The following is a 20,822-nucleotide window of genomic DNA, read 5'->3' as shown; positions in this document are numbered from 1 at the left end:
TTCCCAGCAAAGCCCCCCAAGGACAGATGCTTGGGCTGCCCAACTGCCATTTCTCACAAGCGTGCATGATAGAGAGGTGCAAGGATGAAGGGGGATACAATTTTTTTCAACACTCTCCTTTCCCCCTGCAAAAATCTGTTCACTGTGTTCTTTCTTAGGAAGTGGCAAATCAGAGCAATAGCTTGGTTCAGTCCTATCAGAGCACAACCTGAGCCAGCCCTCAGCTGATAAATATTAATGGCAGATCTGTTACCCAGCTCTGACTATACTCTCTAACAAAGTCATTGCCTTGTGCCTGCAGCCCTGGCTGATGCAAAATTAGCTCAAGCCTGGGAATCTCTCAAGTTTTGTCACAACACCAATCAGTTTGTCTTCTAGTAAAGGTCGTTCAGTTACGGCCCCAACTATTTATCTGCTTCTAATTTTATGAAAGTAATTAAACTTTAGCACTTGATATTATCCAATCACGTATCTCTCTCAGATGTGCTCCCAGTTAAATAAGCTACTTAAAGCAGGAAATATATAGACTGAAAAAAAAAAAAATTAAAAAAAAATCACCAGTCACAGAGACCATCTGGAGGTTAAAAAAAAATAGAACAGCAAAAGAATAATTAAAATATCACAGTTTGTTCCTCCTTACTGCATTGCATCATATGTATATATCCTGTGCAAGAGAAGCAGTTGATATTTGAAAATACAAAGCTGGCACATAGTATAGCACCTAAATGGAAGTGAGATCTTTGTCTTGGGGTTGAGAATGATACTTTCTGACAGCAGAAGTAAATTATCTGAAGTGGTTTAAATTAGAATTTGAGGCCGCAGCAAGAACTCTTGTCCTGAAAAATTTCATTAAAAGTCTGTATGCAGTGCCTTGGGGCTAGATCCATCTTTGGAGTGAAATCTTGACCCCGGTGAAGCCAATGACAAAGCTCTCAGAGGCTTCATTAGAGCCACATTGCCACAGAACAAACAGCGGGGTGCTGAGCGTCAGCTCACAAAGCCCCTACCTCAGTTGTGATGGCAATGAGCAGTATAGAATTGCCATAAGCAATCACCTCTCACTCAGAGCTTCATGCCTGCAGGCAACTTCCAGGCTACAGGCCCTAGAGAGGGCCTGGGTGGCTGGATATGCTCTGATTCAAAAGAGATCAGCATGTGGAAGTTGGCCAAGCCAATGCCCTTCACGGGTAGGCACAGTTGAATATATCTGGGTTAGATGTGGCCTCACCTCTTCAGTTACATACTGACTTAATTGCTTTGATGAACAAGGGCTTTATTTTGCACTTTCTTCTTCCAAACACAATTTGCATGTGTTTGACTCAGTAGTGAACTGCTGTCTAGAACAGAGATACAAATCTGGGGAGAAGAGGAGCTGGGGTCTCCTCTTTTTGGACTGCAGTCAAGTATGGAGAGTAAACTCAAAGGAGGCAGCAAGATAATATGTTCAGACCAAACCAACATGTCTGCCAACATCACTAGAAAGTGGCTTTGATTCTGATTAACAGCGTAAATAAAGGCTTTATAGTTAGTATTTTTCTACACCTGTTCCCTCCTCTGCTTTATTGAGTTCATTTTAGTATGGCTACTTGTGACTTCCTCTAGTGTGCCACATTCATTCACTTTCTTCCTGTGCATCTTCTGATCTTGACAATCTTGTGCATCTGGCTCCTACCTCAAATATATACACAGAAATACTGAAGAGCGTGGAAAGAATTTTGGAGTCACAGATATCCTGTACTTATGGCCATACTCAGAGTTGAAGTTGGTGGTATTTATTCCGCAAAATAATAAATGTGTTTCCACCCCAGTAGCTCCTGCTTTTTTTTTTTCCGCCTAAAGTTTTGCAGCAGTTCTTAAATATGCAATGTCATGGGAAAAGTACTTACAGTGAATACATATTTATGAGGATATCAACAAATCCATATCATTTGCAAAGAAGAAAGAAGATTCTGTTAAATAACCAAGAGAAAAGACAGGAGAAGTGAAAAAAGAAATTTCATCCCCAACATCAAGGCACACACATTCTTCCTGAATCTGGATACAATAAGTGTGAGAAAACCCAAAGTATCTTTTGCATGATATATCATAATGCATCTTTACTCGCGTTTGTTTTGCTGCAAAGGTTTGGTTGCTCTACTCATGTAAATTGGTACGTCAAACCCTTTCACATCTCAATTCCAATTTTCCCTTTTTTTCCCCCATTTTCTGGTTATCCATTTCTCTCTGTCTTTGTCTCTCTCTATATATATACATATATCAGATTTATCTGGAACTGAAATTATGTAAGAGAAAGATGTGAGCCCAGATGGCCATATAAGAAGAAGCAAATAAATAAAATAAATAAATAAATAAATAAATAGTAGGTTGAACAAAAAGAGCAGGAACGCATGCACGAATACTTGCATATATGTATTGAAAGCTGTTATGTACAGTAATTCTTTTCATCTTGTATCTGAAGTAGCAACTGCATTAATTGTACTGTTACCGGAATAGATTTTGTAGGAAGGTGTGTCTTCTTTTTTGAGAATGACCTCCAGAAGAAGAGTTGTCTATAAACAACACATTATGTTCTCTGTTAAAAAGCCTAGAAATAAAACTCTTGCTGCCTAATCTTTTAATATAGCCTTGCATATCAGATCTGTGTTTTTCATTTTTTTCTTATTTCACAAGACTAGTAATTTTAATACCAAATACTGATTGAGATAAAGGAAGATACAACTCGTGACTGGAGGGATAATTCTGCTAATGAGAAGTTGATAATTGAAACTGAATAATTGATCAGCTCTGTGAGCACCACTGTGTTTGCAGATGAGACCCAAGTCAGTAATGGCTCAGCAATTAGATAGAAATGCTTCTGGAAAAGCTTCAAGAGATCTTATTGTATTTTTATCACTTTGTTGTTCTAGTGGAGGGAATGCCTGTTTTCTTTCTCCAGGCAGCTCCCAGTGCCTTCATCTTCCAAGTAGCAGTTTTTCCTACACTTCTGACATTGTGTGATGTGAAAGGTTCAATCAGTTTCAACTGTGGTTTTATGGAATCCATAGCAAGTAGCAGTCCTCCACTGGAAGCTCCTGGGAGCCTTGTGTGGGCCTCTTGCTGAGGTAGAAGTGGGATATGGAATGCTGAAACCCATTCTTGCCTCCTTTTGTAGATAAACTTTAAAGGTTTTGAACTAGTTTGCAACTCTTACTGCTGGTGCAGCTCATTCTTCCTCCATCTAAAAGGGCCAGCAGCATGTAGTCCCCTCCCATTCCCAAGCAGTTCAAACTAGCATTACAATGAGTAAAGCAAGGTCACTGTACTATTATTATTAAAAAAATTAGTAGTCTCATGGACACTAGAGCACTACAGAAAGTCTCACCATTGACTAGTTCAAGTGAAAATCTTGACTGCCCAAGCATATTAGGCTTTTCTCCCTATTATGGAAGAGTAGTGGAAATAAAAAGGAGCTGAGTGGGAAGATAAGTCTGTGAAGTAGTTACTGTGATTTGTGGGGTTACAGCACTGTTGGCTTCCCCCGTTCTCAAAGGAATAAACAAGGTATGAGAGCCAAGAAAACAGGAGATTCACAGAATTTCAGCAACAGTGTTATCTTAATATTGCACACAGTTTTTGTCTCTTGCTATTTTCTGTTCTTTCTGATGTAGGCTGAGAGCCTTAGGGCTTTTAAAATATATGTTTTTTAAATGAGAGATCCGTGACTTACACCAGGGAAGATAAATGGCAAAAATACTGGCCTGTGTGGCCTATGGTTGCCAGCAGTCCCCTTGGGAAGCTGCAGGATGAAGTTCCATAGAGGATAAGGGTGCTTTGATCCTTAGTGTTGTTTCCTGTGTCATGCTCAGGGTTGAACTTCAGGAGGTTCCATTCTTGTCAAATTAAATAGATTCTTCATTAAACTATCTACAGAACTTTCCTGTCTCTCTTAAAGAATCTCTGGAGGTTCTCATCTCAGTACATCTTCATCTTTTTCTTCATCCTCTTCCCAGGTAGAATACTTACAGGGATCTTTGCAACCAGTGCAAGTCCAAAGGGATGAATGAAAGCTATTCTGAAGTATAATACGAATGCAAAACTCCTCAGAGCAATCAAGACTTCTCCCCACAATGAAATTCAGAGAGATTAATGCAGAACTCTGACAAATTTTCAGGCTGGAATAATATCTGCATTCATTTTAAGACAGAGCTGTCAGTGTCTAAATGGCATGAAACAGAGCAGTAATTCCCATCATTTTTTCCCAAGGTCTTTATATTCTTGTTTATATCCTCAAAACTCTCAGAGTAATGGAGAAAACAAAGCACTGTGTAATCCTGGTGGTGTCAGATTCACTAATGTGATGTGCCACGCCGTGCCCAGAAGACGAAGTATGGATGATTAAAGGATGTTCACAGCATTCAGAAATTACACTCCTGTGAAGAACATTTGTGGTTTTTATGGAACAACTATATCTGGACTGAAGTCAGCCAGCCACCGCCTCTGAGAAAGATCTGAGCTTCCACAACAAAGTTATTCTGGTTATTTTCTCAATTGTAAGACACCATCAAATTAACAGCTGGCTTCAGGGGGAAGGAAAAACAATTTAAGAGACTAAGTATTTATTTTGGGACAAATTTCCTTATTTTCCTTTCCTTTGGAATAATTCAGAAATTATACGTTGCATTTGCTTTCTCTTCTTTTAAAGCTGTATCTCTTAGTAGGGTCAAGTGTCTCAAAGCAGCATCTCAAAGGGAGAGATGATAGTTTTCATGTAGTCCCAACTCAAGGTATTTCTATGTCAAAACAACCCAGGCTCCATCAAATTCTGCAGTTATTTCTGCAGTTTTCCCTACATGTGACCTCTTACTTGGTGGATGCGTTGTTTCCTCCAGAAAGGATCTTGTACTGCAAAGTGCACTGTGGTCCTGCAGCTGAAGGCCTCAGACCCTGGGGTTTGTTCTTGTCTTTGGGGCCTGCATCTTTTCTGCAAGAAAAGCCAGGAAGACCCACAGTCTCAGCATGGATGAAGACCAAACTGCGGATTCAAATGTTCCTGTGAATAGTCTGTCATGCTTCCACATTTTTACACACCTTCACTGTCCAACTGAAGGACCAGCCATTGTGGCAGTGAGAAGTGAGCACACCCAGATCAGCTGATATCAAAATCATCAAAAATCTCTGCATCTCCAGTCCTATTTAACTCCTTTCTTCAGATTTCCTTCTTTTGTTTCCTTCTTAACATGCAGTGTGTTTAGCAACTTCATTAAGCTCATGGGACCGACTAGCATCCAGAAGGGAAATTTTGCTATTCGTCAACTCACCTTGCTGCTACTATCTAACCCAGCAGTCCTCCTGCCTGGTGACAGTGACCATTAGGTCACTTTCACAGGAGATTGTCATAGCAAAGCACTGTGTGTTGTGTGTGCAAGGTGTGAGATTTCCACTAGAAATCCACTAGAGATTTGTCCAAGCTAAGGAATCCAATTGAGCACAAGGACACTGTACCTTGTTCTGCCTTGCTTACTGTAAGGTAAGCTCTCTGCTTACTGCAGTGCCAGGTTCACTACATGGACCCCACAGGACTTCAGCCCCATCCTGCTGGGTTCCAGGCTGCAGCCACAGGACAGTGACTGCAGCTGGGAGCTTGGAGTGCTTGGATGTGGCTGTGTTAATCACTGCCCATGATGCCTAATTCCAGGCTGGCTGCTTCTTGCAGTGTAGGCACGAGTAGGGGTGCTATTAAAAATATCCCTCATTGCTTAATTTCGTATTTTGCTTTCTCGTAACACAAAACCTAGGAACCCTCTAAGCAACTGTGTACATTTTGTTCTGTAAATGGTTTAAAAGTATATTAAAACATTAATCTTAGCCTGAGTCCCTGTGTGCCAGCTTTCTGACTGGAACACAGTTTAATGGATGACTCATAGTAGATATATTGTACAATGGTATGACGTTCTGATAGTCCAAGATTTACAGCTACAGTGCTTAGCACTGTCCTGCTTTGGAAAGCCCTTTTATTGCTTATTTGTGTAACATATGGATACTGGGAATTCAACAATATTTTCATAGAAAAGCATTCTAATAACAAGGAAAAAAAATGCATAAGGCAGGTCAATAACCAAACTTCAAGTTACTCCTTAAACATGCTAAGAATGTCTGAGAATGCATTTTATTGCCTTCAAACTGAGTTGGAATAAATCGTGTCTGGTCTCTGTGGGGAACAGCACAACCTCTCCTCAAGAAGTGCTGCATGCACAGGGGGGTTCTGCAGACCTGAAGAGATCCCACGCTGACTGATCTTCAGTGAGGGCAAACATGCTTATTGCCCTTTAAACAGTGAAATGTACAGCTATAGTGGTGGCCCATGTAACTGGCTTGTCCAAAAACTAATGACCTTGTTTTGCTTATTCTTAGCAATTTATTTCTTGCAAATGTTAGCCTGAGGCATTTCAGTGGATGGAGAACAATTCAGGAGAGGCTTCACTAAGCACACTGCCAAGCATCCTGCCCCCATGGTGATGGGCCAGGCGCTGTGGAGCTGGGAAGGCCAGCTGCAAAACCCAGGGCTAGTTGCCTTCCCTCTACTAAAACTTAGCCTTATTCTGACTGAGTTACTAGGAAGACCTGCTCAAAATCAATTAGAAGTGGATGTTATGTTTTGTTATTATTGATGAAGGCAGTCTTCTGGTTTTTATTTAATTCTGCATTAATTATTGCTGATGCTTTCTGTCAGCCAGTAAAGGAGAGTTTAGCAGGGAAATGGCAGGCAAGGACCTTGATTACTGTGTGCAGTTTGGGGTACCACAATAAAAGAAGGATGATATAATCAGGCTGGGAATTAGGAAAAGGTTCTGCAGCAGCGGGTGGTTAGGCACTGGAACAGGCTCTCCAGGGCAGTGGTCATGGCCCCAAGCTGCCAGAGTTCAAGAAGCATTTGGACAGTGCTCTCAGTCATATGCTCTGGTTTTTGGGTGGTCCTCTGTGGAGCCAGGAGTCAGACTTAGTGATTCTAATGGATCCCTTCCAACTTGGGATATTGCATGAGTCTATGATCCTGTGACCTGTGAGGAGGGGCTGTGCCCTAGCCAAGGAGAGCAGCATGCCAGCTGCATGGCCATGCAATTGCACAATCCTTCATAGGCAGGTGGAACTTTGGGACCCTCCTGATAGGCCTGGAATGTTAGCAGCATTTATAATGCCCCAATAAATCCTGAAAAATAAAATAAAATAAAATAACATAAATCACAAGCACCAGTTCTAGCTCCTTCTCTGGAAAGGAGAATGATTTTTTTCTTTCTCCTCCACAAAGTGGTTCCAGCATCCTTTTGAAACTTTTCATTTTATATGGCAGCTGAGGTGTTCACTTAAGTTTCAGAACTCTTTGCAAGATTTGCTAGATCAGAAACATTTGCCTGACTGTGTTCTATTATTTGACCCTTTTTTCCCCTGTAGCTTAAGTGCGCACCCACAATCCATTTTACTCTCCATGATGAGTCCCAGTGGGAATAGAAGCACTACTGGTGCTGTGATAATCCTTTGAATCCTGGATTTGACCATGCTTCACATTGTGTGAGATACAATGGCAGAAAGGGCTTGCATCAAAATGCATTTAACTTCAACTGAAGACAAAACACCTGACCATTTTATTTTATTTTATTAAATCTCCAAGTTATCAAGCACAGAAGCGATCAAAGATTTGCTCCTGTATTATCTTGCAATTTCATTTCACTTGTTTCTGTAAGAATAAGCACTTCCCATAACCTCAGAGTCCTGCAGTTTTCCCAGCTAAGGCTGATGTACACTGAGATGCGTGGCTACATTTGCCATGTTTTATTCACACCATACATGAATCCAGCTCTCATAAGCAACAGGTTGCTCCGATCTAAGAAAAACACTTGCTTTTCATGGGAGGAAAATATTTCCATGGCAGCACTCAGCCACAGCTGAAGCCTGCTGCATTTCTTAGCTCATCCAAAGCAAAGATTGATTTTCACTGTAGTTTGATTGATAGGAATTCAGCATAATTCATCGCAATGCACTGTTGTGCTTAAACTGTTCATGGTAACTTTTACAGATTAGTTCTCAAATTAATGCGATGTGGATCCAAGTACTAATCACACATATCCTTCATGTCTTGCCAATGGCAGTCTGTAATATACTGCATAGCAAGTGACTACATTACTCATAAGAGTCATGAACTGTCTGCATAGCCATTACTCTAAAACATAGGTGCTTAATTTTATTTCTAAAGCCACGAGTGATAGTTTATGTGGAGGGCACAGGAAAGGAGGAAATGCTGAGGAAATGGAGCAAATTAAGTTTAGATGTATTGTTCTTCAGGAAACAAAGAATAGTTCATCTTCAGGCAGTGTGCTTTCTGTATCTCAAGTACTGAGCTACAGATAAAAGTTGCAGCAAGGGCTGGCTTTGTTCATGTGGTTTAGTTACTCCCTTACTCAGAAAGTTCACTGAAAACAGCAAAACCTTGTTTTTTTTCTTTTTTCATTTTTTTTTTATCCTTTCTCAGCATACTTTGTAGGAACTGTTCAGACACAGTGTGGAAAAACTATGTGACCGTTTTGCTCTGTGTGGTGAGCAGAAGAAACAAAATGACAAAAACAAAGAAACAAAAAAATTAGTCCTTCAAGTTAATCCTATCTGAATTCTTTAAGCTGCATTGTCAATGATCTTCTGTTTTCAGAGCATTTTCAGAGCAACAATCTACAGTGTAAATACTGAAACAGAGCTAAATGCCCATGTGCTGTGAATTGCTTTGGGAACACTGCTCAGCAACAGAATCACTATTGAGCCTGTGTTTATGTCCCAGAGTGTCACTGTGAGTCCTCCAGACAGACATGGGGCACACAGTCCTCTGCCGAATGGTTGAAATGTCGCACTAAAGAGGCAAGTCAGTCCTAGCAAAAACGTTGCCTCTAGTCCAGGTAATTTGGAAACCATCTGGAGAAGTGAAGAGGAAGGAACATTTCCTTGTGGCCAAGGTGACAACTGGAATTTTGCCATCAATGAGGGCACCTCAGATGTCTGTGTGGCTGCTGGTGCTCCCTGAAGAGATTCCTGCATCACCCTCCTGCTTCATAGGCCTCCTCGGTGCTGGGACATGGTGGATGCGGATGGACATCAGAGTCTCTCAGACAGGGAGTGTTCTCTTCCCATACCAGCTGGTGAATGGACACAACGTGTTTCTCCCCACCATCTGCTCACCAAACAGCTTGAAATCTCAATTTCTGATCTGAGCCACAGGCAAGAACCACTGTCCAGCTTCACAGCCTCACCTATCCATGTCTTTTCATCTCCACTGCCTGCAGCGCTTGTTGTTCTCAAAGGAGGGAGTTCAGAGCTGGGTGTTGCTTATTGAGGGAGTGACTGACTCACAGGAGAGCTGAGCAAACCTTTGAAAATTCTGAGTAAAGTGAAAGAAATCACTAAACTTGAGATCCAAGTTATGTCTTTCTCACAGCCTTCTTCTAGAACAGGTTGCTTGTTCTACAAAACAAACGCAGTTCTAAAAAGCATGGAACTAAGGACTTTTGAAGGGGTCTTTTTTTGCTTATTACTTTCTGGAGTGCTGTTATAATACAGTTTTTTACTCTTTTGTCGAGGTTTTTTGCTTTATTCATTTCATTTACAAAGTTTACATACACCTTTAACTGATATGTGCCAAACAAACCCAGCAAGAGCTGGGCATCTGTTTTACTTTGCTTTCTTATAGCATAGCATTATAATTTGCCTTTGGCTGCTTAGATGTAGAGTGCTGGTCAGGTGTGTGATGTTATCTCATTTTCCTGGCAGGTAAGCTGCAAAGTGCTGCAGTTCTTCCATCAGTACATGCTGGGCTGTAACTACTTCTGGATGCTGTGTGAAGGCATTTACCTGCACACGCTGATTGTGGTGGCTGTCTTTGCAGAGGAGCAACGCTTGCACTGGTACTACCTCTTGGGCTGGGGTATGTATGGTGTGCTATGTAGCAAGTTGGTGGATGCTTCAGATGTTTGCATTGTATTCAAGCTACCAAGTCATAGCCTAGGACTGAGTTACTGGGTGCTAAATTTGAATGCATTTCTTTGTGTGAGTCTAGAGAGTCACAAAAATATCAACAGCTGTCAGTATCCATTATTTGCTGCCCCTGGGATTTGCTGAAAGAAATGTTTAAGCTTTGTTAAGCAAAGCTGTGGGAGTTAAATAGATTTTTATCCAAGTTCATCTCATCTGAACAGAACATGATTAGTTTTATCACTTTGCATGCAAAAATATTAATCTGTGACAGTGCTTATAAAAGTGTATTTATTCTGGAATGAGGAAAAAGGAAATCATTATCTGTGTCTCCCAGTTTGTAAAAATGCAGCACATACAAAGAAGAACCAGAGCTTTTCTGAAACTGAATCCAATATTGGGTATATTTTGGCAGGTGCTACTTTAAGAGAAGATAGCACTTTACCCACAGAGGAGTAGATAATGTCTCTGTTCTTATTTTGTCTAACAGCAGTGATCTCTAAGGCATTTCAGATGTCAATTAGCAAATCTCAGTGATATACTATGGAAGAGGTTACAAACACAAAGTCTCTCTAGTAACATGCGTACTGACCAAGAAATCGTAACTAAGTCTGGACCTTCAGCTCCAAATATGCAGATCTCTTCTGTTTTCACTCAGGGAGTTGTTGCCATTTCATTATTAGCAACAACAGGTATTTATTCTTTGTACTGCCTGGTCCAATGAAAGGCCACATAAATACAACCATTTCTTTCACATTTAAATCTCTATTGTAAATCCAGTCTGCATCAGTGTTGACAGAAAATCATTAGCAATAGCTTTTTTTCAGCTTGGGAGCTGCAAATTTCTGGTCTTGTTCCAATCTCTGGTGAGCCAGGCCTTGTATTTCGCAACCCAATGGTGCACTAAGCAGTAAATGACAGAACTTTGTTCGTCATCTCCCTGCGTTATGGTTTGCTTGCACCGTCTCTTGCAATACCAGACTGAAGCATAAAGAATGTACTTTCTATTTTTCATCCTTTTTGCAAATGTAATGCCTGATCAGCATCATTTCATTTTTCATTATTTCATTTACAGTAGGAAAATGAAAAACAGCTCTCCTGCTTTAGCAGAGGAAAAATGGGAATTGGTTAGGTGGGAGAAAAGTGAAAGTTCAAATGAAGAACTTTAGAACCTTGACTTCGACTGCTAGTTGGGCAGATGCTAAGGGGATTATAACGGTGAAGCAGAATGTTGCTTTGTTGGTTGTTTGGCTGCTGTTGGTTTGGTTTGGGGAGGTGTTTGCTTTCAAATAGCTAAGCCAAGGAGCAAGTAGCTGTGCTATCTGAAAATAGTTCTGAAAATCTGAATGTACAAAGTTTGGTGGCGCTCTGCTTTTGAAAATGGAAGCCCTATCTGAAGTGTAATTTTCTACCCTTCCTTCCAGTTAAAACATTTGCTGTCTTCATTTCTTGTAGCATAGGACTTCCTGAAGTAATGTCATTCTGTATCGTGTTATGCAAGAGCAAAACGGGCATTAACGTATTTTCTAAGTGATGTTCAGTTTAGGTAATGCATCTTGTGCATTACTGTGATGGCTGGCTCAGTGTGAAAGCTTAAGAGCTAGCTGAAATATGGTTGAGGGCATTACTGGCATCTTGATGGGTAATTCAGTAAAGATAACTGCTCATCAGTATCTGCAGCATTGTCCCGAAACTAAGCACCGTCTGTGGGAATGGTGTGATGATTTACTGAGAGAGAAGAGGTTAATAGAAAGCAACACAACTCTGGCTGTGAAGTCTGCATCCATATTAATGTAACAAGATGGATACTACCACACAAAGTAGTCATTTGCACCTTCTAACTGAAGTAGAAGTCATTAGGTCCTATTGCTAATAACTAGGACTACCTGGCCACCCTTAAAGTTTGCATAAATCAGTCTAATTCCACTGCTTTGAAAATCAGTACTCACACGGTCTGACTTTAAATGTCCATCTATGTTAATCAATGAAGGGAGATACTTTCCCCAAAGGCCAATGCAGTACAACAACAGCGGGTCGTGCTCTGAATTGTAATTCATAAAATCAGGTAAATGTGCAACACAAGATGAATATACTCATTATTCCTTGTTATAACTGATCCCTATGCAAGATAACCTGGATTATTTTATTTGGAAAAGTCTTTATTGATGTTAATAAAATAACTTAGTTTAAAAATATATATATAAAAAAAAATCAGAGCAAATACAAAAACGCATCCACAAAAGGTTGCAGATGATTGAAGGGAAACTGACACGGATGTATTTCAAGATGGATGCCCTCAGGTGACACCTGCTCTGGCACCTGCTGCTGAAAATGTGTCCTTTTTCATCTGCTAATGTTTCAGCAGGTCAGAAATTCACCCTTTTAATGCAGGGCAAGAAAACAGTATCAGGTGGATGCATCCAACTGTGTTCTGCTCCATCAGGCTGCTTCAGGCTGCTTCAACCATGTAAAATCGAAAAGGGAATCATTTATTTGGGCAGTGCTGAGGCAGATTGTCTTCTGAATCCAACTGGAAATACAATTATGCATAGCTGCCAGTTTTTTTTCAGAGAGTACCTGGCACGACCTTTGGGGGTGTAGCATACCTTCTCTTGGGATGGCTGGAGTGGGACCTTTTCTGAGTTGCTCAGCACACATAACACATATGTGGGACCTCTGGCGTGATACAATGAGGTCATGAGGACCCAAAAGGCTTTCTTGGTGCTCCCCTTCACCCTGCCTCTGGCCCTTTCCAAGGCAAGAGCAACATCTAGCTGCATGGACCAGCCTGTGTCTGGAAATCTGAACCATAGATGGTCAAGAGTTTCTTACCTTATTAATGAAAACTTTCCGTTGTGTTCTTCAGATTTGCATGAGAATTTGTTGAGCCAAATATTTTAGGTTAATGCATTTAGCAGAAGAAAAAGGTTCCGAAGCATCATGTGGAGCAATTTACTTGCAATGCTCTTTATTGTTAAAGAGCAGTCCCTTAAAAATGCATTTCAGTCTACGCTGTCTGTCAACAAAACTGGATCAAACTTGCTCCATTTCCAAAACAAAATGACTTTCTGAGGCTGTCAGTCCCATAAAATCACCCTGAGAAGGGAAGCTCCTTTCTTTCTGTTGAGAGACTTATATTTGTCTAAAAAGGCATTCTGTAGCAGGAAGCCAAGTAATCTTTCTCTAACAATATAAAAGAGAAGGGAATCCACTGTTTTATTCTCCCACAGCTGCACTGTCCTCTGAAGTTAAACTGTTGTAAGAACTTATTTTAGCAGTAGTGCAAGTAGCCGTTGCTTAGAGATGCCTGGAGACTGCAGGGTGTAGTATGTAAAGTATGTACCTCTTTTTGACCTTAATCTCACTCCAGCACTGGCTGACCTGTGTCCTGTGGCAAGAACACTCAAGAATTTGTCTGAGGATTCTCTGCCTCTCCTAAAAGTGTTGCGTCCAGAGAGTGTCCACAGAGCTCTCTGCAAAGGACAGACAGCACTAGATGATCTCCAGCTGTCTGCATGTGCAAGATTGTACAAGGTGGGGTCAGTGTTTAAACACAGGCTCCCAGGTTTCTAACCTGTTGGAAAGGGAGACTACACAGAAACTGAAGGCAGATAGACAGGATGGGGGTCACCTTGCCACTTAATGTCAGGATGAATGCAACTGAGGTATGCTGAGCATGGCATGTTCCCCCTGATTCAGTGCACATTTGCTCTCTTCTGCTTCCTGTCAGAGTAGGGGCTTCCCTTGAGGAGCTGGGTGAAAACTGGAACATTGCATATATTTGTTTTATGAACAATGAAATTCAAGCCCAAAACACCAAGACTGACCAATACCTTTAATCATTTCAGGGTTCCCTTTACTGCCAGCATCTATTCATGCAGTTGCGAGAGCCAAATACTTCAATGACAAGTGAGTAGCATGTCCTTTTTTTTTTCTTTTTTTTCTTTTTTTTTGAAGGAATTTAGCACTATTTAATTGTATTACACATTTTGAGTAAATAATAAATTCTGTGGTGTATTTCCCCTCCAGCTGCTGGATGAGTGTTGACACTCACTTGCTTTATATTGTTCATGGACCTGTAATGGCAGCTTTATTGGTAAGAATGTTATTTGCTATCAACCGTTTAATAATTATTTTAGACATGCTGCTAATGTGTAGAGAATAGAAATGTCTGCAGGTCAGGTCTTCTGGTGAAAATTTGAAAGCAGTTTGTGATTTTTTATTTTAAAGAAAAGCTCTCAATATTTCTCATAAATAAGAACCAAGGAACCACCTGAAATATTACATTTTGAAGCAAACTGACCTATTGAGTTTTATTCAGCCCAAATCCCAAACACATCTCAGCATGCCATCCAAGATGCGCTTTCAGCTTTCAGGCTTCCACTTACTTGTAAACTTCTGCATGGAAATACCTGCAGAAATGGCCTAGCAGATCAAAGAGTATGATGGTGAATACTGAGAACCCCTCTGAATAAAGAAACAACCCTCTGTCTACTAGCTAAAAAAAAAAAAGAACAGAAGGTCTTTCTGCCCCTTCCTGAGAAGTAACCTTGCACATCAAGAACACAAAGGAGCCATTTCATCCCTGCCATGTTCAGCCTGCCATACCTGCAGGATCACATCTGTTACGGGTTTATTGGCTTGATCTCAACTGCTGCTGCTGTCGTAAAGCCAGCCTCTAGGAGACACCAGTCAGCCTTTGTTTTGATTGCCAAGCCCCAAGTCTGCACATCTTTGCTGCAAAGAAAAGAGGATGAGGATGGGCTGGTTTTATGGAAGCAGAGCAACCTCTGTTTTTAAAACAAGGCATTATAGTTTCTGTCTTGTTCTTGTGTTGTTTCCAGTTTTATTTTCTCTTGAAGTTGTCACCGTTTATACAATGTCCTTCATGATTTGCTACAGAAATCTCATAGTGATAGCCTGACTCAGAAGAGCTGAGGGATTTTACCTTTGCAGTCTTTTTTTCACCTTCCATGGTAACTTCACAAAATTCTAAAAGTGAAGGTTAAGTAGAGGGAGTGAAGTCAGAGGAGGATGGAGAATAAGATTTACATTTAATGCTGAATGGGACCTCAGAAGTCATTTATTATTCCTTTTTTTTTTATTTCTTTTTTCTCTTTTTCCAGTGGAGCACAAATGTGAAATAGTCTAAAGGTCTCTCAGTAGCTAAGAAGTTACAAAGTGCTTTGTGAAAGCTTGCTGATACATGGTTTATTGTTCTGAAAGATCCAAGTGAGGTTTCTCACATATTCATGGCTTTGGGACTATTAAAACATCTATTTTAATTATGTAATAAGAGAATATTTATTTTAAAAATGGTTGCTGTAGAAGTCTGTTGAAATTCATAAGCATGGGTGCCTGCTGGTATTGTAACGAAGTAGGAAAGGTGGCCCGGTTACACACCAGAGAGAAAGGAAATCTGTGATTCCTGTGATGTTCTCAAGGCTCATTATCAGCACATGTTGCCTTCCTGTTACTTCACATGCACCAGGCACATCTGCTTTATGAAGTCAGGGTGATGTGGCCCTGTGCTGAGCACCCATGACTGGAGTCAGGCTTCTAGAAATGTTTCTGAAAGTCAAATACAGGGCTACTTGGAAGGGCTGATAAAAAGAGTAGGGTGCAAAACTTTCTCAACTCTTTGGCCTTCCTGCCTGGTTCCAGCTTATTTTGTAACCTACGGGCAGTGTACATAGGACCCTACAGTCCCAGGGAGACCCAGAGAATTTTCTCAGGGACGGACTTGGCCCTTTGCTAACACAATCCTGAAGTGACAGCACACATGAGCCAGAGCAGGTCCCTCAGATAATGTGTGTACTCTGTAGGCTCCATATACCCAGGGACATCTGTTGGTTTCTCACCTGGCTGCAGCACAAAGCATGACACTTTGGTGACCTCCAGAGCAGCCGTTTCCCAGAGGATAATCCATCCACTGTGCTTAAACTCTATGAAATGCTTTGTTCCTTGGAGATCCTGAATTTGACCACATCAGCATCAAAACACTCAGAACTTATCCTTGCCTATCTCAAGCATCCATACAGGGTCCTCAGAGAAACACATACAGCAGCTTAATGTCTCCTTTCTGAAGGTTTTCATGGTGCTCTCCAAGGTCTGACTCCCAGGGGAGTGCCCACTGGGAGCTAGGAAACTGCATTTTAAAGCCGTTTATGTGTTCTGTGGTTTTGGTTTGAATGCCTGTTTGATTTGGTTCCTTTCACCTATAATGGCTTTGCTTTACAGGTCAATTTTTTCTTTTTGCTTAACATTGTTCGAGTTTTGGTGACAAAGCTAAGAGATACCCACCGTGCTGAGTCCAACATGTATATGAAAGCTGTCAGAGCCACATTAATCCTGGTGCCCTTACTAGGAATTCAGTTTGTTATTATTCCCTGGAGACCAGAAAACCGTCTTGCTGGAGAAATATATGATTACATCATGCATATATTAATGCATTACCAGGTATGCTATATAGGAGCAACTTCAGCTTAAGTGAGGTGCTTGCTGTTAAGCTAATTTAGTCGAAGATGCTGTTGTCAGTTGTTTTGCACTGAAATTGAGCATGACTGTGCTTTTATATTTTTCCTATTGTTTTTATGTTGCTGAATTATCTACCTCAGCACAAGTAGCATTGCTGCATCAAGAAAAAAACACAAGAGAAAAGAAACAAAGAAAAATGGGGGGGAAAAGGATTAAATGGCACTACTTCTGAACTAAGCAGAGAGAACTGAGATCACAAAGGTCTATGTTGAAAGTGCTGTTTCTGCTAGGTGCTGACATTTGCTGAAACTGCTGTCAGGGAACGGTTAATAATAAAATTAACTGCATGCAAAGTATTGTAAAGAGGGAATTCCCATACATAGAAGAAAAATTGAGACAATGAAGCTTGATTTAGGAGTTAAAATTCCATTATTAAATATCCAAAATTAAAATATAACACTTAAAACGCTGACATCTTTATTTCAAAAATACTTTGAAAATATGTCATTGTCCAATAGGATTATATTTTATTTTTTAAACCGAAAACAATGTGGCTTCAAATGCTTGGTTGTCTGATTTACTTTCTATAACGTATCCCATCCCTTATTGCTGAGGTAATGCTACCAAAATCTATGTATCCTGCCATCTGAGATCTCCTGATTATATCACCCTTATGAGTTCAAAATCATGTGTGTGCACAATTCCACATGCATAGAAGTGATAAGTCTGACTGGTTTTGTAGTTTATGCCATCTTATTTTGAGGTTCTGCTTACAGCAATGAGGTTCTCCCTTTCTTTTATTACCTGCCCTGTTGTGTTGTCTCTTCTGGGATCCCAAGTGCTACAAAGAAATATCTCCAAACAAGTTGTCTGGTGACAAGTTACTAGTGTTTTTAGCAAGTTAGGATAAGATAGAGTGCAACAATAACAATCTTACTCTTTATATCTTTTAACTCCTGCAAAATTGATAAAGAACTATAAGAGAAGGCCTGCAGAGCAGTGACAGCCTGCCCAGTGCTGTCATCAGAGCCAGACCTGGGCTGTGGCATGTGACTGAGCCTGGCTTTGCAGGGGAGCTCCTGGAGCTCTGCAAGATGACATCAGAGTGTGTCCAGCACCAGGTGAAATTTGGCATTTCAAGAAAGCTTACAGTAGGGCTGCTTAATGCAGGTAACAGTAGTGTTCTGTTGTCTACAAAGAGTGGATTTTTAGCTGTATTCTAAAGTAAGCTTTCCAAAGCATTTATAGAAATTCTATTTAAGACAGCCAGCTATGTAACCTCTCCTCTAGTGCTCATTTTCTTCTAGAAACAATCACATAATTAGCAGATGTTGCATTAGCCTGTGTATATAGCTATATTTCCCTGCTAGCTCTTGTGGTCTCATGAACTACAGCCTGCCTCTCCATCAGCAACCACTACTGCCTACAGTCACATACAGGCAGGCATCATATCTGCAATTTTTATTTTTAATTTTTGTGGAAAATTTCATGTATTCTCCATCTCCGCACTGGTAAAGAATGATTATATTTTTTTATACCTTTTCTAGAACTAAAGAGACAGCTTTTAAATTGGGCGTTACTGCCTTAAATGTCCACAATGCTTTAATAGATTAACTGTATCTTCCATGTATATAGAAATGGTGCAAACTGGCACGACAGCCAATTTGACAGTTCAGGTGATTCAGAGACAATGAGATAAGAATTTATTCCTAATTTCTATGGCAAGCAGTTTTTTCCATTTGAAAAATAAATGTATTGAGATGCTGCATGCCACATTTCCTATGCTGAAGTGATTCTGAATAACAGAAGACAGTCCATTTTGAATTGTGTTGCTCGTTTTACAGTATTATCAATAACACTCACCATTTTAAGCCAAAGAGTATTTTCAAATATGTCTGTATGAACAATTCACAAATGTGCTGTATTTACCCTACCTTACCTTTATGTGTGCGTCTTTCACCACAGAGACCAGATTCCTTGTGTTAGATTTGTAGAGTAGATGTATCAGAAGTGATAAAAACCATAAAGTGACTTTTGTGCTGCAGCGATGAATGGGTGTTCTTTTCCAGCACATCCAGCCAACCCCTTGTGGATCCTGTAAAAGTAGGAAATAATAATTGCTGTCAGCATCACCAGCATCAGATCTTCAGCCTCCAGACCACGGATTAAGCCAGACAAAAGAAAGATATTTCAGCCCTTAAGTGGAATAACTAATGCCCCAAAAGGGATGCTGTAGGTGTACACAGCAGCTAATTAAACAGAGCTAAAGAAAGATCCACAAAGCAAATACTTGTACTCCAGAAAAGTGAACTGCTGATTTTCCCCAGAGGACCTGACTTTCAAAAGCCTGTTAGATGGTGCAGAAAGCATGTGAAAGATGTAGACCTCCTCGGGGCTTAAAACATTATGGTACAAGTTGTGCTGGCTCTTTGCAAACTTCTGATGTGGGAACATATCCACTGTACGTGGGTTTATAGAGGCTGATGTGGCACTGTCACTATGTGGGAGAATATTTAGCCACAAAGGTGGTAGAGAAACAGTCCCTGAATCAATGGCAACATGCAGATTCTAAAGGTTACTTGTATCCTCAATACCTTGCTGACTACAACTCTAAACATGCAAGTCTGCATCTACTGGGAAATGTCAGTGCTGTTTGGCATAATGGTCTTGTCATTGACAAACAGGAATTTTTCTATTACATGGGATATAATCTAAGTTTTCCTTTTCCTCGGGTGGGATTACATGGGAGCTGCTCATCAGCTTCTGGGTAGCACCCACAGACAATAGCTCCTTCCCCACTAGGCAGGGAGTCCTGATCACAATGGCCTCATTTCTATCCAGGTTATGCTGTAGTTTCCAGCCATGGATTTGAGACACGTATATATCTATCCTGCCTCCAAGTCATACACTGAATTACAACTGATAGTGCTCATTGCAGTTTTACACAGGACAAATTTTAAAAGTCCTTTCATGATTACCTCCCCACCTCAGTGGCAGCAAAAACTGCATTCATTTATTACTTTGCATTTTTTTAAACCTAATGTAAGTGAACACTTCATAAGGCAGTCATTTACTTCAGAGGTGCTGTATGGGCATGCTGTGAATGGAAATGATGGGGAACACAGTATTACTTTCTCAAATCTTTTTCTGAAATGAGAGATGAGAAAGGGGAAACGCTTCACTGAAGCATCTTGGCTATGCTTATTTTCTTTATTTTCTGTCCATTCAGATCCAAAAGTGCATGGATGTGGATGAAAGCCCACAGAGAGAAACAGAAACTGCTTTTTTATAATATACTTAGCTGTACCTCTGCCCTTACCTTCTACCATTGACAGTGAATCCCACAAAAGCAAAGAACTGAGACTAAAGCCATGGAGATGCTCAGGAATAACAGAAATAAGCACATCTAGATATGCTGTATTGTTTTAAGGGAGCCATAAGCCAGAGGAAATATAGTTGAAGTATCAGAAACCCGCATAGATCTGAAGCATCTGCATAGGGTTTTGTTTGTTTTTAACCTGAGCAAATTATATCCTGTAGCAGAGTGAAATATAAGTCAAATACCTGTCAAGCATAAATGACCTTGGACCAGTATTAAACACAGAGAAAAAAATTACTGTGGGATCAGTCAAGTTCACAAAGGTCTGGGAGCTTCTGACTCGAGAAGGTCCCTTATGCATGATTCATTAGAGAATCATGTGTTCTTGGGATTCACACGATTCCAGAAATAATGAATTTCAGAAGCAATCTATAAAAGCCTTAATGTCCAAATAAATGTAGTTCCCACCTCTGCTATCAATCATACAGTCACTGTTACCCTCTGTCAGAAGATAATGTAGCATAGGTCAGTTTTACAACTCCACACAGTGGCAGACAGATAATTGACCTGGAGGGCTCATCCTCAGCAGGGATTGTACCCTGAGCAAAGAAAAAGAAGTTAGGGAGAATATGGAAGGCTTATGTCAAAGAAATAACAGAATTAACCCATGGGCCCTACATAATATGATAACATACATCCAGCCTTTCACATGTTATAATAGTATGTGTATCCCTCATCAAATTGTCAGCATTCCAACCCTTCCTAGTTCCAAAGACACAATGTTGATATCTGATACTGATATGCATGTTGTAGATGTGATACTTATATTTCACAAAACCAAGTGAGATGGCAATTTTAGCGAGTATAAGTATCCCACTACCATGAGACATGGCTTAAAATTCAATAAGGGCAAAGAACCGCTTTAGTATTTGCTCTAATTGAAAGCAACAAGCAGTTTACTTGTGCATTTAATCTTCCAGATCTTTGCTGCATGTTTTCTCTTCATCTTATCCTAATATTTTCACCAGTTGTGTGTGAA

At 40.4% G+C, this 20,822-nt stretch overlaps 1 protein-coding gene across 3 annotated transcripts in view; it reads left to right on the top strand.

The window, feature by feature from the left end:
* The window catches only part of CALCR (calcitonin receptor), a 132,036-nt gene that overhangs the window by 99,386 nt on the left and 11,828 nt on the right, over positions 1 to 20,822 (top strand). For all 3 annotated transcript variants that reach the window (XM_015853563.2, XM_032443122.1, XM_015853562.2), the window contains 4 exons: positions 9,787 to 9,940; positions 13,836 to 13,896; positions 14,017 to 14,083; positions 16,228 to 16,446. In XM_015853563.2, coding sequence (XP_015709049.1) covers positions 9,787 to 9,940; positions 13,836 to 13,896; positions 14,017 to 14,083; positions 16,228 to 16,446 — 501 coding nt within the window. The remainder of the gene's footprint in view (positions 1 to 9,786; positions 9,941 to 13,835; positions 13,897 to 14,016; positions 14,084 to 16,227; positions 16,447 to 20,822) is intronic.

This window comes from Coturnix japonica, chromosome 2 (assembly GCF_001577835.2).
Source record: "Coturnix japonica isolate 7356 chromosome 2, Coturnix japonica 2.1, whole genome shotgun sequence".
In the NCBI taxonomy this organism is placed as follows: Eukaryota; Metazoa; Chordata; class Aves; order Galliformes; family Phasianidae; genus Coturnix; species Coturnix japonica.
The sequence above is the reverse complement of the archived record's forward strand: the minus strand, read 5'-3'. Positions and strand labels throughout refer to the sequence as shown.